The 15,840-nt window shown below is 46.2% G+C and overlaps 1 protein-coding gene across 1 annotated transcript in view; it reads right to left on the bottom strand.

Moving 5' to 3' along the window:
- Positions 1-15,840, bottom strand: part of LOC149360318 (sodium-coupled monocarboxylate transporter 2-like) — an 80,700-nt gene that overhangs the window by 34,490 nt on the left and 30,370 nt on the right. The window contains exons 2-6 of the mRNA XM_089569238.1: positions 12,055-12,120; positions 10,878-10,929; positions 8,398-8,465; positions 3,563-3,720; positions 2,336-2,476 (exon numbers count right to left, since the gene is read on the bottom strand). Of these exons, the coding sequence (XP_089425364.1) occupies positions 2,336-2,476; positions 3,563-3,720; positions 8,398-8,465; positions 10,878-10,929; positions 12,055-12,120 (485 nt within the window). The remainder of the gene's footprint in view (positions 1-2,335; positions 2,477-3,562; positions 3,721-8,397; positions 8,466-10,877; positions 10,930-12,054; positions 12,121-15,840) is intronic.

Here is a 15,840-nt window from a genome sequence, read left to right as displayed (position 1 = left end):
CTTGCTCCCGCCTCAGGCGGTGGAGAGGCGGCTAAGTGACTAATCACTGTCATTTGGCCACAGCTCCGCCCCGGTTCCCCAAGGGCCTTTGCCATTGGCGTCTTTTGGCCGGAATTCGGGATCCGCTTGGGTGGCCGCGCGCCGCGCGACCGTCCGAGCGGGGCCCAGGGAGAGATCCCTCCGAGACAGCGTAAGGTGCGTACGCTACTGTTTGTCCGTGCCGGCCTTTGCCGTTCGGACCAGTGCATACTCGAGCTCGCCCGCACGTGTCCTCTGACCTGCAGCGGCTCGAGCCTGTCCAGCGGGGTCCAGCGACCCCCGACAGGCGTACCTTGCGTTGACTGCCCACTCTCTCTCGCAACCGGCACAACGGTCGACACGAGAGATGTATCACAGCACTGCCGCGGGGACATTCTCCTGCAGCGGCGTGCTAGCGGCGCGCATTGCTCTAGTCGCTTCGTGCGCGCAGCGGAGCCTTGCTCCTCGCGCGCCCCCGGAACGGGGTGACTATTGAGTTTTTGTGTATCTGCTGAAGGACGACGTGAATAAACGTCTCCTTTGTGAACTTGGAGGCCTATTTCTTTGCGGCGAATCGCTCTCCTCCCTGCGGAGGTTGAGTGCGCCGCATCGGTGTCCCAGGGTGTGTGTGGTGGCGGCTGATCGGGGCCCCTGGCTCGCGCGAAGCCCGAACCCGCGGTGGTTGGTGGCCTGTGTCCACTAAGAAACTCACAATCTAAAGTAATTGTATGCCCACACTGAATTTCAACCGAAATGGCAACCACTCCAAGTGCTGTGCACTTCACTGCCCTTTCTTTTAGTGCATCGTTGCGTGTGTCGTACTATGATGTAATTGCGATGTGCCCTGTGTCGCATCTTTTCTCGTGCTTGGTTATTTAGGTGTGTCGTGTTGTGCATTATGCTCATTTGGGATCGTTGTCTTCCAGTTTTGTACAGAGTTCATATATCTAGAGCATTACTTCATTGTGATAAATGCCATGTTTAAACAAAAAAACAGCGATAGCCGAGTGCTCTCACGTAGCGGCCTGCGAACCTTATCTGTTCGCACCGCCACGGGTTCGAATCCCAGTCGTAAATACATGTTCGAGTTTATATTTTTTTACTAATTTCGCTTGGCACAAGCCCACAAACACCGCAAGCATACAAACATCCCACGATCTTGCTCGGGGTTGCCCGTCAGGCTAGTGTTTTCGCACTGATTTCATACATAGTCATGGTGCGACGACTGCGCTATGCATCCATGGCCTTAGTTCCCCAAGGAAAAGCGTTTTCTAACCAGAGATAAAGTAAAATCTGAACGCCGTATCTCTCTTTTGATTGATATTTATGCCGTCCTTATTTGGTTTTGTTTAGTTCTACCTACATGCTTATGCTTAGTTTTACTTGAGCTATAGGATAATTGTGTATGCTGATGATGAACGCAGTGTATTGACACGCGGTTTACTGTGCGTTGTTTAAATAAAAGAGCGATTTCATGCGCTTTATCAGGCTCCGAACTAATCAGCTGACTTAGCCCATCTTATTATGGCCTGCTACTACAGCCCCGGCTCGTATAGGTATACGTTACACAATTTATGTCTTATCGATTTAAAAGATTTTGCCTAGTTGAGACACGTCACCAGCCCTATAAGAGTTCAGTCAGTCATTTCAGTCATTTATTCAACAAAACACAAAAATCATACATCAAAAACTGTCGGTCCCATAGCCAAGGCTAGTTTGGGCCCATTGCACCAGCAGTAGAATGCATGTTTGCATGCATGCACTGCCGCATATTCATGAGAGTTATGCCAGCTCTTCACCGGTAACAATACCGGAGTCTTGATTCACGTACTTGAAAAAAAAAACATGTAGAATCGGTGAGCATTAACACACGATCCCGTGGTGATAGTTTGACGCTTGTCCGTCGTTTTCTGGCGTGCGTTCTTTTAATGCGTTAGCATTAGAACCGGCATGTAGAACTATATTGCCGTCCGTACTTGCAACTGAAGCCTCGGCTGGCAGGTAGCCAAGTGGAGAGGGAGAACCCCTCCTCTCCATTGTCAAGAGAAAGTAGGGAGAAGATAAGAGGAAGAGGGAAGACAAAGCGGACAAAAGAATGTAGGGTGCGGGAGAGTGGAACTCCGGTACGGAGTGTCACACGGTGATTGACGGACTGGATCATGCCAGCCGCTCGAACGGTGCCAGCCCGTCAGCGGCAGCGGCTGCTCCTTCTGGGCGGACCACTAATGCTAACGTAGAACACTGGCTCACCAATCGCGTTGATCGTCTATAACATTTTTGTTTTCCAATTAGGGTAAGCACAAAGTCATAGCCCTACCTTCGAGCATCTTTGATTGTTCGAGATGCGAGCAGTCTCTGGGCAACCACTTGGTCCAGACAAAGCCGGTAGAGTGACATCGCTGATGAGCCCAAGAAACAGGACCAGATCGTTTCATCACTCATCAGGTCGAAACTGGAGCTGATGGAAAAAGTTATCGGCAGTTCACCTGACTGAGATAGATTTATTATTCTTGAAGCACCGCTGTTATGAGTTCAGCTTAAAAATTCAACAGTATCATGGCACAAAGTGTACATTCCATTTTCAAAGTTTAGTAGATTCAAATCGAATTCAATTAGGTTAGTCCTCCGTAAGACAATCAATATTTGCTATTTGCAGTAAATGCACCCTACGAGTGTTTTATACGTTTAATAATAAAATTAAGTATAAGCAGCTCCTATGAATTATATCAATTTTATAGTTCATAAATGCAATATAGCTACGTTTTAAATTGCTGGCGAAGGCTATTATCTTGTACTTGCAAAAAAAAGCCCGAAGAAAGTCGAAGTTCATACGTTAGTTCTACGAAGGTCGCAATAATTTTAATTTCATTGTACACGCAGCTCCTCTCACGTTTATTAATGATGGGTTACATTCACCAAGCTCTTTTATTGATGGGAGGTGTTATTCGAAGCATACTAACCATTGTAATTTAAGAAATTCTGTCCGCTGAACCGGCTGCCTAGACGCGTACAGTGGGACCATGACACTGGTAAACTACTAACAGATCTACGCTTTTCACTGGAGGAATAAATCCTTCCTAGGCTAAATATTGCAACACTAGCTTTCACAGAGCGCTCCGAAAGAATGCACTCTGAATGGTTATTAAATGAGAGGACTGCATGACACTTTCTCTCCTGTCCGGCTTTGCACGTACAGCCGGCCAAATCTTTAGCTGGCGTGCGTGACGGCCGCGTTTTCCGTGCTCCTGAAGCTTACGACGGCACAAACTTGCTAAGATACCAAATCAAGGCACAGGCTCACTAAGCCCGTGCTTAATATTGAGCTTTCCGCAAGCTCGCTTCATCCCAAAGCGCTGGTGCACAGACAAAGTGGCCGTCGCGCACGCCAGCTAAGGATTTCGCCGGCTGTACCATTAGAGCAAATATAAGGCAGCATCGCTCTGAAGTTTTCACTGAGACGCGAAAATGTAATCATGTTTACCGCTAAATAAGCGAAAGCGTTACATCTAGCACAACTAGAAAAAAACGAATCAACTGCACTTACTTTCCAATGTACTTTGCGACGTCCTGAGTGCTAAATGGTTTAACGCTTGAGTTTGGTGAAAACGCATCGAGTATGACCTTGGAGACAACTGTTGTTGGGGCGACCAGGATGAAGAAGAACTGCATACAGTCCGTCCAGACCACGCCTCGGAGGCCTCCCTAAAAAATGAAAATAGGAGGAGGGTCTGTGGTACATCTGGAAGCTTCGTCCTTAATTTGGATTAACGTCCAAATATATGTTTAATGAGGCAATGAAAGCTATCCCAGGATTTTTCGACGTCACATTTGAGTTTTGGTATCTTGTAAGGTACTGCCATGAAAATAATGAAGGCAATCATCCGTTCTTCCGATACGTAGCAAAATCTTTGTTTTAAAATTTGTCCTTCGCTCGCATCGACTAGTTAAGACTGCCGTAGAAAACGGAAAGGAAACGTGTTTGACGATAGCAGAAAGGTTAATAGCAAAAAAATGCATGCCTGCCGAGCGGGAAATTGCGGATATAAATGCGCATAGGGAAATGTTACGATATAAGAAACAATTGCATTCATAAACTATTTCCTGATGAAAAATGCGCTTCTCTAAAATTTCTGAATTTGGGCAAGGCTGCGAAGCTCAGAAGAGGGTGCATTTCGTAATAATGACGGAGGCAGTTTGGTTATTCACATACAAGCAGATGCGAAACTGCACAGAAGAACGTTCGCAAATTGTAAAATGAGTATAGAAGACAATACATGTACTAGCACCATGACCACGCACATTATTCTTAAATATGAGTGGCCCTGTCCGCAGCTGGCACTGCTAGTGATGCATACTATCTATTCCTTGGCATTTTGCATGTTTGACACTTCTGATGAAGTGTGTTACGTGATAAAATAAACGGCAACCAAGCGAAAACAACACAGACGACTGAAGACACACGGTTGTGTTGCTGCCGGTAGTTCAGTATGTGATGGCGATTGTGTGAGTCGATGGCCTAATCATCGAGCATACGCCTCGCATTAAGGAGGTGCTGGGTTCGAATTAGCTTGATATGGGAAAAGCCTTTCGTTTTGCATGATGAATGTTTAACAGTGTGTCACAAGGCTGCTGTAAATCGGCCGTATGGCTGTTCAGCGGCGTTAATTGTGAAGCAGATGATGTAGCCACTGACCGATCATTTCACTTATACAAGACTCCTGTTGATTCTCAGAGTAACGATGTCATTCCCAACAAGGCTCATACAAATAATCTCATTGTATCGCAGAATCCTGTCATCCACCTCCAGACCTCGCCCACGTTCTGATTGGTTCTTAGAATACTCAAAATTTGTGACTACATGCGTATTTTGGTCGGCGTTATTCACTGCCTCATGAAATCACCCTTTCAGTTCTATGTAGTGGTCCGCACATGCGATTTTCTGCGCAGCTACAGCCCAACATCCCCGCCAAATCGATGTGCAGCTGTATAAACTGCCGAAGCAAAGGCACAGTGCCAGCGTCGACATGATCCAGCTGTGAAAGCAGCTGCGATGCTTCAATTTGCGTCAAAGATGGAGATATAACAAACAGGCGCCTTAACTATCGATATTTCTAGCTAAAATCTAACAGGTATAAGGACATAATGTTGTGCTATATCAACTGAATACTTCGTGTCGTTGAAGACGATATGTTCACTGGAAACAGAATATTTTTAAGCCAAGAAAGCGGCAAAATTGAATCAAACATTGCCGCCAGGGACTGTTTTCACAAACTCCAATGACCTGATTACTTTTAACGCCCATCGCTGAGGTGAGACCACCGGTGATCACGCAATTCACCAGTCTCGACATCATCATAAACGTGGGGGATTTGAATAAAGGGGCTAGAGAACGTATTCTATTTTGAATACAGAATTTCTGAGCAGTTTCTGAGCTGGCGAACGAGCGCTAGCAGAGTCACAAAAAAATTGCGGCTATTTCCTGAGAACAACAATTTGATAGATTTGCCTTGTGGGAACCTGCCCCGCTGTCCCCTGTGGTTGACTTCCCCGCGATGCACCGTCCATAGCTTGGCTAGTTCCCTTAACTAAGAAGAGAGGGTGCCGGCATCGCAGCGCCACGAGCGCCACGGATGGCGCGATTGCTTCGCCCACGCGCGGGGGTGTGACGAAACTCGGCCCATTTTTGAAAAAAAAAAAAAAAAAACATGCCCCGTACAGAAGCGATGTCGCCAGCGCGCGCCGCTAGAACAGTTAAGAGGAGAAGAAAACCCCGGAGAGCGCCTAAACTATGCACCCTGGCCAATCCCCCTCCGTGGGTATGTGCCATTCAGCCTGAGGATATTATCATCCTCATCATCGCCTAACCTTGTGCGTGTTGCTGCCCCCTCCACCTCGCTCTCCGGAGGGACGCAAAGGGTATGACGTCAGAGCACCGTTTCTTCGAAGATGTTTCTACTCATTGCTGACAGAGAGGGCGTAGCCTTGAACGTGCTAAGTGGTGCCCTCTCCCCTTCACTCGTGCGCCGGCGGCGGCGCAACGCAAGAAAGATTTGGAAGTTTCTGGAAGCCGGTCTCTGCGCCTGGCCAACGGGGACGCGCGCCCGGCGCGCGAGAGAGAGAATGAAATTGCACAGCTGATACTGTGTGTATGTGCGCGCCTGCCTTGGCGCGAAGAGGGAACGCGGAGTGCGCCTATAAATGAAGGGCGATGACCGCTGTATGTCAGTCCGAGCCGCCATTCAAGCTTCAGAGAAGCGCGCCTACAGACTCCCGGGTCAACACCACTCGACCAGCCGCGGACCAGCGAGGCAGCGTGCGCCAGCCTGCAGGACGGCTTCGTCGTGAACCTCTGGACGTCAGAATGTCGCAGTGCCCGGTAAACAAATTGCGTTTGTTTGCTTGCCTCTCTCTTGTGTCAGTGCACTTTAAGTGCAATGATTCTTTTGTATTGTAATCTCTCTAGAGTGTTACTCTGCACGAGTTGCATTGTATTGTAAATCACTTTGTATGCGCTTGTACAAGTTATTGTGAGGTCTTCTGTGTCGTCTCTTTGCTGTATAAACTTTATTTTTGTTTGTGAACCTTTGGCTCAGACCCATCCTCTGGCTTGCGACCGGCGAAAGCTGGGCACCAAACGACCAACCCCCTTGTAACTTGGCAGCTGGTCTTCGGCTGAGCTTTCCACGCTGAGTCGAGAGAATCTCCTTTGTGACCGAGACCGCTTCCCCCACACGCTCTAAGGGTGTCTGGGAAAGCACGCTAAAGTGCGCGAAGTGGTGACATATTCTGGCATCCGCGAACATTTCAATTAAGACGCGCTACAGAATCCGCGAGTCCCGAAGTCATTCCAGGGGGGTACGTTTGAAGATGTACTGGATTGGCTGGCGAAGTGCGAACGAGTGGCGGCGTTAAACCGGCAAGACAAAACTGCCAAGTTTCGTAATGTCCACTTCAGCCTGAACCATAGCATCTTGTTCTAGAAGCGAGAGGAGAGCATTTCCTCGTGGCGAGAACTCCAGCGTCACCTCGTAGAGACCTGCAGCAGCACTGAATGTCACGAGCGGGTTGAACGCGCTCTCCAATCACACGTTCCGCTGCCCAGAGAGACCACGTCGCCGTGCACTTAGAGGACATAACTCCTCTTTCCAAACGGGTGCGCAGCCAGCCAAAAACGGTCGCTGAATTCCTTGCAGAGGCAACTACAAAGGAGAAAATCTTTCAGCAGAGGGGCGGCTTGTACGCTCGCCAAGCGCGTACCGCTTCGTTTTGTGACGAGTTGCAGGGCTTCGGAAGCGCCAAAAATACTCGAAAAGAACACATCAGTCCTGTGGTGCGCGATGAGCTCCAGACGTACGGTGCACTTCGAGCGGCAGTCTTTTGCACTCACAGGCATCTGGGAAAGGGCGCAACATTCACTCAGGCTTCTAGCGTCGAGTAGTGGAATACCCCAAGTCACCACGGCACCTCCTCCGACCAAGTGGCGCCGTACGAGGTACACGGAGCCTCTCAGACGGCCCTCGCCAATCTCAGCCTTGTTCGGAAGATCCTGTCCAGAAGAAATAGTATCGCCAGCACAAACAGCGCAGTGTGTCGATGCATGAGCCCCCAAAGTGCAAGAGACCCTTCCAGAGCACGATCGCGAGAGGCTCGGCAGCGGAACTTCAACGTGTTCTCCACACTCGCCGCTACAACTTCTGTCACAGGAAAGTGTTCTACAACCCCGGCGGTCAAGTTCTGGTGTGGACTCCCGTGCGACTCAACGGCTTGTCTGAAATGCCTCATAGCCGGTATTTTGGACCACAGAAAGTCTTGTGATGGTTCAGTGATATTAATTCTGGGAATTTTTCCATTTTCGAAAAACTTTAGCAGTAAAATTTGGCGAAATTGAATCATCATGGTTTTTCAGGTTCAGCAACCTAAACTTTGGTTTTGCTTTTCAGATTGCTGGACTCCCCGAACTACTTCAAGGAAAACGTACCAGAAATAAAGATTCTTTTGCTGTAATTAAGAGAATTTTCGATTACGGCTTGTAACATCATTGGGCAGGAACGCAGCGGTTTGCAAAAAGTTTACCACATTGGTGAAAGCGAAAAAGAGTGCTTTCTTTCCGTTAAATATCTCTCTACAGGCAGCATAGACATGGATGAAAAAACAGCCTGAAGAGGTCATTCCGTCTCCCAACTGCTTCAATGAGCCATAAGATAGTTTAGTTGCCACAGACCGTCTCCACTCGGCGGTTAAAGCAAACTGATTAGCATGTTTAGCGGAGTGCGTGAGAAAAACATAATTGATACCTTGTTGTGGGAAAAAAGTTATTGTTTTAGAAAGCTTACACTGAAAAGGAGCGGAGGAACTAGAAGGACCCCTTGTAAAGCTTACCAGTGCTGTGTAGATAGTCCCTGACAATCCAATGAAGACGTTGCACCAGAAAAGCGGTGCGTCGAACGCTGCAAAAGAGTTAGGTGTGAGACAAGTAATCACGTTGGCCAAAGAAAAAATGGTGTTCGCGGCTTTTAGATTATATGCTTCTTGTTATTACAAAACCCAATTTATTTGTACAGTTTCAGTGCTGTCCTTATCATTTTTTACTAGTGTAAATAAGCTTTACTACTTTATGATTTCCAGCTATATTTAAATGTAACAAAACTGTTTGAATAGAAATCTTTATTTTAAGTTTCTGGAAAGAAGATGACAAGCTTTATCATCACTAGCCATGTAACGTTGACTGCGCGACAAAGGTGTCTGCATGCTAGCGATGTCAGACCGCCATTGCATTGTCTTGTGCCCACCACCACTAAGCAATCTCAGCAAAATGCTTAGGTTCTGAGTTTGTATCAGCATCACAGAGTACCAGCTTCGCTGTCTGCACAATCGAAAACACAAAATGACGGCCACAACTTGTATAATGAATCAACGATATAATTAATGGGCAGCCTAAGTCTAATTTGCCCGCATTCTGCTTCTGCATGTGAGTATTTGTTTAATGACTGCCTAGCCATCGAGCAAGAGACGTCTTCTTCCAATACTATTTCTAGAAAAGAAAAGGAGGAAGGATCGTGTGCAGATAAGAAGAAGCTAGAGGGAGGGGGGGGGGGCTGAATTAGCAGGTGCACTGTTAGTGGGAGAGATTTGGAGCAGACAAAACTCTGGGAAAGGGAAGCAGTTGTCGGCTTGTGAGAAGGCAAGAGCAGCAGGCAGAAGACCTGTGGGGCAGCTGACATTGCATGCAGCTCTGAAGGCTGCGGAGAGCACTAAGATAAAGCTCTCATTGACGCGGAGTGGCAAGACCATGAAGCTTGACTCCGCTGGAGCGGGAGACAGCATAAGCATGCAATGAAGACGCCGAAACTGTCGCCAGTACTCAAGAGACTGAACTGAGGCGCTGTGAGCATAGCGGAAATAGTGCAGGAAAAAGAAAAATCCAGATGATGTCGCGGCAAATTTGATCGCGATCAAATTGGTCATGTTTTTGGTATGGAGCCTCCATAACAGAGTGCTGAAGTATAAAACTAAATCACCTTGCTCTTTCCAGACCTCAGTACCCGCGTGTATGAAGGGTGAAGCGCCGTAGGTCTTGCATTGTAGAAAAATTGACGCTAGGATCAGCCGTATTCCTCAAATAAATCTAGCTGATGCTTCGAGATTAAATTGGCAACCCGTTACAATAGGATGTTGCGCTGCCTCCAAGTAATGGCCTATCTTAATCTTGGGAAAAGCGTGTTTGTAACACGCCTTAAAAAGCAATAGAATCGCTATGTAATCACTCATTAGATAAAACTTTCCTGCTTAAATCATTCTTAAATTATAAAGTTGTTTATGCTTTTTTTGACTAATTAGTTAAAATCACTTACAACATTTCGTAGAAACTCTTCAAACATGTTAAACTTTCTGAGAAAAAAAAACGCCATAAATTTCCTGCCGTAGCTATGGCGCTATTTACGTAAGTTTCTTCCTAGCCTTAGAGAATATTTACGAAAACAAATGCCTAACAACGTGACACCACGATTACTTTGTCTGGTTTGTAAAGAGGTACGGATCGTGGCATCAGATAATTTTTTTCAGCGTACCTCTGGCATATTTGGCTCTTCTTTTATTTCAGTCACGTGTTCGTTTTTAACGCGACCGGTTTACGGGCCAAGTTCTGCGGAAAATCAGCCTTCATTGGTGTTATCGACGTTGTGAGCGAAAAACCAGGTTATCCACCTGCTTTTTCGCTGAGCGTGAGGTTGCTCGGGAAGAGAAACCCGGGGCTCACAAGCCCCACTAGCAGCTGTGCTAGCGGCTGCGTCAGTGGCGTACCGGTTAACAGCTGCACCACTGCGCCAGTAGTCACAAGAAGACTCCCAGAGAACTATGAATGTAAACTGAGCGATGACCAGTTGCATATATGGGCATGTAGTCACAACCTAGGCGACAGAGAAAGGGTACTTGCGTAGGTGAAATCTTTAATGCCACCTCATTGTACTCTTAAGGGCCGATTAAAGGTTATCTGATGGTGGAACAAAGAACAGTATCCGTGTCTGTGAAGTGAAAATTAAACAGGACCCCAGACCACTGAAGGGACTCCTTTAATGCTGCCGCATCAGACCCTTAAGGTGGAGACCATTGTTCACTCGAGTTTTTCAGCAAACGAAGTAATATAGACGTAATATTTTTGCGTTCATTTCTTTCCAGCATAGCAGCAGGCTTACAAAGGATATATGCAAGCAATTTTTCTTCATATTAAAATTACTTCCTTCCTCTGATCGCTTTTTCCATCCCATCATTATTGGTTAATGTACAGCCGCCTTCTAAAATGGCCAGTGTGGTTTGTTTTGCAAATCTCCACATCAATAGTACGAAAGTGAGGTAAGCCTTACCTGTGACCAGGGTTAGTGATGCCGCAAAAATAGAGATTGCACCCACACTTAGCTGAAACGATAAATGCCAGGGGCGCTGCTGAAGCTCAAAACAAATTTAACGTGTCGCGAACTTGGTGTGCTCTCAAATAACTGTACAAGTTGCTGAGCACTTGCGGCGAGGAAAGTCGATGGCCACCGAAAAAAGGAGCATGGGGGAATGTTTCTAATTCGGAGGTCATTGGTTCGAATCGCACCGGCGGCATGTCGTTGTTTGACCTCTCACTTTCTAGTAAATTATCTTTAGGCGATAGCATAACTTCTTTATTATTCTCGCATTGATAAACACTGCAAATTAAAAAAATATACAAACATTCACCTATGCTCCTTAGTTTCAATGGCTGTTGGCATCTTTTAAACGCATGTCACAACGAGCCACTCATTTCCCTTCCCTTGTCTGCTCAATATGCACTTCCTCAACTTTTTTTTCCGAATTTCTTATTCTGTGCTCCTGCGCTATAACAAGCGAGGCCCGCAATAGGGGAATAAGGAACGGGCAGGAGTAATGCTGGAATGGGCGAACGGAAAAAGGTGTAAGAACGACAAAGGATTGAACAGAACATCGGTGTAAAGTCAAAACACCAAACGTTACATTTAAGGTGATAAACGGATAGTGACATCTTGGGCAGTAGTAGCAGATCCAATCTGTTTAGATACTACTAGACATTGACCAGGTGAATGCCTATTGAAGTCTATAAGCTGTCTCCATCTTCACGTGCCACAATCACCACCACTAGCTAGATGCAAGTACATTTCATTTTTGAAAATGATTTATATTATTGTCTGCCCGCCTTAGTCACGTATAAACACATTGGCTTGCACCGTAAGGCACCCAATAAAAACCTTCTTGATTTCTGAACGTTTATAAATTGGTTCAGGGTCGTTCAGGGCACCAGAGTATATAATACATATACCGTTTTTTTTTAAGCTTCGACGCCTGCATAAAAACTTAAAGTTAGCGTTGAATGGTCTAAATTTATTTAAGGTTTGCACGTAGCGAATTGCCGGAGAAAAGTTGCCAAGTTTATGCCAAGTGTAAGACTAAGAAAAAGCGCGGCTAGGAAAAGAGAATACATGTTCAGTTGCACTGCATTTCTTGAAAGCTAGAAACGAACAGAATATATTTTTATGCACTTACCGTGAGGAATATGTAGATCACGCAAGCAGTCAAAGAAATGGTTGCGTTGAAGCGGAGACGTATGTACTGGAAGAGCAAAACAACCGAATCAAAGAAGGGTGTTTATCTTTAGCTGCATGTGTACAGATTCAGCAAATGCCATACTCAACCAATCTTTAAAAAAGGCAGCTGCCGCAAGCCTTGCAATGAAAAATTCACAGAAAATGCCATGGCTTGCAAGATATGGCTAGAACGAATTACCGTCCGGCACAACAACGAACAGCAATTAACCAAAGAAAGCTTTAATTCCTAAAATGTAATATTTTAGTAGACATTCCAGTATAGAAACCGTGCGCCTTAAACACAAAAATTTCCGTCATTCCAGGTTGCAGTGAACCTTCCAGAAACGAATTGAAGTAGCTTTGCTCTGCCTGGAAGTGTTAGTTTAGAGGGTAAAAAAGGGTAGAGACAATCAATGCTGTATATGCGACTGTATGCGTCAGCATTAGAGTGCTCTTGGCGTTTCGTTCTCTGGTACTCAGCTTAAGCTGTGCTTTGCTTTGCCTTTAGCGTCCCAAAGCGACTCAGGCTACAAGAGACGCCGTAGTGGAGGGCTCCGGTAATTTCGACCACCTGGTGTTCTTTAACGAGCACTGACATCGCACAGTACACGGGTGCGTGTTTTCAGAAAAATTCTGTAAAAACTGTCATTTAATTTGTTTTTACCCTAGAACACGAACATCACGTACGGACGACGAAATACCTTTAATTCACGCAAAATGCACGTCGCGGTGCCGCTCACACAGCCGCTTTGGCTGTCCCTACGGTTGACCAAGAGAACCCTCACATCAGAGCTAAGGTTTCATCCAACGCTTCCGAGACTAGCAGACGACACGCGCTCCACTGAGTTGCAGTCGCCGGCTCATCGACAATAAACTACATCATTATGGGCTCTCTTTTGATGCCCCGAGCTGCTCAGAAACTTCCTGTATTCTCCCAAACCCCCAGCATTCAAAGACGCGCAGAAAACTCCAGCAGGAAGTTTAGATGTGTGCGTGCTTTTGATATCTTTTCAGCTTTTTAACGAAGTTGGAGGTTATTACAAGTCAGCACAAGAAATTAGTCAGATGCCGGCCAAACACCTTGAGCGAAATGCATACATCAGACTGCTTTTTACCTGCTAGATCGGTTACCGCATCCCGATCGCCTTCTCGATTTTGCTTATTTCCTTTGGGCTTTTATATGATGGAAAAGAAATCTTTAAAACCGTGTGGCTCAGTGGCTACAGTATTCTTCGGCTCAGCAGGAAGTTGGTGGGTGTCATGCCTGCCGGAGCGGCCGCATTTCGCTGCAGGCGCAATGAAAAAGCGCCCATGAACCAATGTATGTATTATTATATGTATTATTTGTCGTGTAGATCTCTCAGAGAAAGCTGTTCTCATTCGCGGTTATAAAGCGCGTTTTGTGAGAGATGACTGATGGTATTTTATCGGGCCACATTCGAGCTGATTTCTTGGACGACCTCAGACCTCCGCAGTGGTATTTGTAAGAGCTTAAAATTCTCCTATTTCAAAAGCGCGACCGACAGCGCTTCTGACCACTTCTCTGGTACGCAGCAGGGAAAGACAGCGCTGGCGTTCGCGCGGTGGAAGGCAGCACTGGCCACAGGCATGGGCCCGCCGTTCCTCTCATGCTTGCACTGCTTCGCCAATTTTGATGGAACTAAACATTGTGCACTCCTTAGCTTAGCTTCTTGGCTCATTATTAAGCCAGCTGTTAAACTCCGCGCTCCGCTGCCAAGGACTGCAAAAGGCGTCTTCGAAGGTCCAGGTACGGTCAAGGCTTCCTCCTCTCACTGCCTGAAACTGCTGCTGGAGGCAACATTGATCCGAAACTGCTTGCTTGGCTCGAGTGCTTTCTTTTTAACCGTTTGCACTTTGTTCCTGCTAATGACTCAAACTCGCAGTCAGTAGAGTGCAGTCCGGCGTACCTCAAAGGTCGGTACTTGGCGCCCTCCTTTCCTTAGTTTACTTTAATGATCTACCTTCTTGCGTTGCCTTAAAATTCACTTATTCGCAGATGATTTCGTGCTTTTCAGGGAGATATGTGATACTGACGTACCTTCTCTTCAAGCATACCTTAGCGCTACTTCTGTTTTGTGACAATCACGGTGAATGGAATTAAACCTCAAAAATGTAAATTTTTGCGTGAGTGACGAACTAATCAGCTTCTTACTACGTTGAAAATGTCCCCCTAGATCCTCTTTCGTCTTCAAATATATTAATATCCATATTATTAGCAGCCTCACTTCGTCCATACACACTTCTTGCGTATTTAATAATGCTAATCGTATGGTGGGATGTCTGAAACGCAATTTCGCTAAGGCAGCTTTTTCCTTAAAACCGCTGTTATATGCCACTGGTCCGCTCAAGGCTTGATTTGGGATCCCTTTCAATGAAACATAATCTACTCATTAGAAAGGGTACAAAACAATTCTGCTCACTTTATTCTTTGTAATTATAACCGAACTGCCGCCATATCTGCAATGAAATTAAATCTTAGCCTGCCATCTCCAGCATCTCGCCAAGCCGTTAGGCTTTCACTTTTTCATGAGATATTTCATCATCCTTCCCTTCGAGCCGATCTGATCTCCCTTCCCCAGTACATTTCATTAAGGTTAGATCACCATAACAAATATAAATATGAAATGCGTTATAAATATGAAAGAAGCCAACAGCCATGAAATGAAATACGTTATAAATATGAAAGAAGCCAACAGCCACAGAAACCAAGGGGCACAGGGGATTTTTAATTTATTTATTTACTTTGTGGTGTTTTTCATATTTATAACGAGCCCCTCATTCCCCTTCCCTTGTTTGCTTAATTGCTTAGCGAGGGCCTCGGTTCTGGCAGCCTTGACGCCATAGGAAGCATAAGAGGGTTCTCACGCAGCTTCCACCCTCTCCGTTCGATGACGTTCTACGTCACACCTGCGGTAACTCAGGACGTTCTACGTCCGCCGCTTATGAACGTGGGTGGCGCTGATGAACACTCTCAAAGTTAGGTTACTTGTACACATAAATACCCCCGAAAGCAGAAGAATTGACAGCCGTCGCCGTAGCTCAGAGGTAGAGCACCGGACGCGTAATTCGGAGGTCGTGGGTTCGGTTCCCACCGGCGGCAGTGGTTGTTTTTTCTTCTGCTTTTCTAATCAATTAGCTTTAAGCGATAACATATTCAGTAATATTCTAAATTGATCAACACCACAAAGTAAATAAATAAATTAAAAATCCCCTGTGCCCCTTGGTTTCTGTGGCTGTTGGCTTCTTTCATATTTATAACGAGCCCCTCATTCCCCTTCCCTTGTTTGCTTAATTGCTCAGCGAGGGCCTCGGTTCTGGCAGCCTTGACGCCATAGGAAGCATAAGAGGGTTCTCACGCAGCTTCCACCCTCTCCGTTCGATGACGTTCTACGTCACACCTGCGGTAACTCAGGACGTTCTACGTCCGCCGCTTATGAACGTGGGTGGCGCTGATGAACACTCTCAAAGTTAAGTTACTTGTACACATAAATACCCCCGAAAGCAGAAGAATTGACAGCCGTCGCCGTAGCTCAGAGGTAGAGCACCGGACGCGTAATTCGGAGGTCGTGGGTTCCCACCGGCGGCAGTGGTTGTTTTTTCTTCTGCTTTTCTAATCAATTAGCTTTAAGCGATAACATATTCAGTAATATTCTAAATTGATCAACACCACAAAGTAAATAAATAAATTAAAAATCCCCTGTGCCCCTTGGTTTCTGTGGCTGTT

This window comes from Amblyomma mixtum, chromosome 2, assembly GCF_055824585.1.
Source record: "Amblyomma mixtum isolate Tamu chromosome 2, ASM5582458v1, whole genome shotgun sequence".
NCBI classification, from domain to species: domain Eukaryota; kingdom Metazoa; phylum Arthropoda; class Arachnida; order Ixodida; family Ixodidae; genus Amblyomma; species Amblyomma mixtum.
This window is presented reverse-complemented; position numbering and strand designations above follow the sequence as displayed.